Source organism: Oreochromis niloticus, unplaced genomic scaffold (assembly GCF_001858045.2).
Source record: "Oreochromis niloticus isolate F11D_XX unplaced genomic scaffold, O_niloticus_UMD_NMBU tig00006675_pilon, whole genome shotgun sequence".
Classification (NCBI taxonomy): Eukaryota; Metazoa; Chordata; class Actinopteri; order Cichliformes; family Cichlidae; genus Oreochromis; species Oreochromis niloticus.
The window spans coordinates 147,207-148,341 of record NW_020328118.1 but is presented as its reverse complement, the minus strand read 5'-3'; the positions used below and the strand labels follow the sequence as shown (position 1 = coordinate 148,341).

Here is a 1,135-nt window from a genome sequence, read left to right as displayed (position 1 = left end):
CTGATGTCGCAGAGTGTGTGTGCGCTGTTTAAAAGTAATTGTCTCCAACTGTGAGAGTGATGATTCTGCAGCTCACCGCTTCCTGACGTGCAGCTGCTTCCTAAACTTCCAGACTTCTAACTTCATTCATAGGGAGGAGATCACTCCACTGCACTGCAGACAGACTTCACACTTTCATGAATTCCTTCTAAGGCCTGATGTGGCTTTGCTTCCTGCTACATGAAACATTTATTCACACCTTATGAACCAATCAGGAGCCTCCTACCTGTTCCCACAGCCGCCTCATTAATAACAGGAAGTCAGTGTTTCTGTGAGCCGACGAGCTGAACTCAGACGTTTCACTTATACCGCGTCTTATTTCTTTCTTTATTGTATTTATTTATTTGACCTGCACAGTGATTTTATTTCTATATGTAGATATTTGATATTCTGTAACTGAAGCTGTGTCCACGTTTGATCTCAAAGTGACACATGGACTCTGTCTGTGTCCTCAGTTTCCCAGCATGCCTCGGCTGTGGAGCTGTATGAGGGAGAGCTGTTTGTCCTGCTGCCCTGTGAGTTTCCCACTTTTGAACTGGACAGCCCCACAGTGGTGTGGAGTCGCTCCAACCTCGGTCCTCCAACCGTCCACCAGCTTCAAGGAGACGAACTGAAAGATCCAAACCAGCGTTACAGCGGCCGAACATCCATGAAGACTGACGCTCTGGAAACTGGAGACCTCAGCCTGAACCTGACCAACCTCCACCCGTCTGACAGCGCCACTTACACCTGCTCCGTCAGATCATTTAGACTGAGAGATGTCCCACTGCAGGTTAAAGGTCAACATCAAACCAAAACCCTGCTGTAGACGATCACAATCACTCAAACTGAACTTTTCATATTGTCACAATAAGCATGCTTGCTTTACCCTCTGGGCTCTATCCTGGCCATTTGTGGCCACTTCACTTTTCTTTTTTCAGCTATTTTTATTCTGTGAATGCAAATGGAATGAAACTTCCCAAAGGTGTGTATTTTTTTCAGATTTTTCAATTTTCAACATCAGCTCCTTAATAATGTCAATAATATTCACTATACACTAAATTGTTCCTCTTGGCTCTATCGTGGCCATTTGTGGCCAATTGAAACCCATTATAAC

The 1,135-nt window shown here is 44.8% G+C and overlaps 1 protein-coding gene across 1 annotated transcript; it reads left to right on the top strand.

The window, feature by feature from the left end:
- Positions 1 to 212: 212 nt before the first annotated feature.
- Positions 213 to 847, top strand: LOC112845319 (V-set domain containing T-cell activation inhibitor 1-like). The gene is made up of 2 exons (XM_025904745.1): positions 213 to 298; positions 495 to 847. The coding sequence occupies exons 1-2, from the start codon at positions 220 to 222 to the stop codon at positions 845 to 847; spliced, it is 432 nt and encodes a 143-aa protein (XP_025760530.1). The 5' UTR covers positions 213 to 219.
- Positions 848 to 1,135: the final 288 nt, after the last annotated feature.

What these genes read in the sequence shown, in the direction of transcription:
- LOC112845319 (XM_025904745.1), top strand. Translation starts at nt 220, where the DNA reads ATGAAACATTTATTCACACCTTATGAACCAATCAGGAGCCTCCTACCT. An exon ending in CGCCTCATTAATAACAGGAA is followed by an intron (nt 299 to 494) that starts GTCAGTGTTTCT and finishes CTGTGTCCTCAG; the next exon opens with TTTCCCAGCATGCCTCGGCT.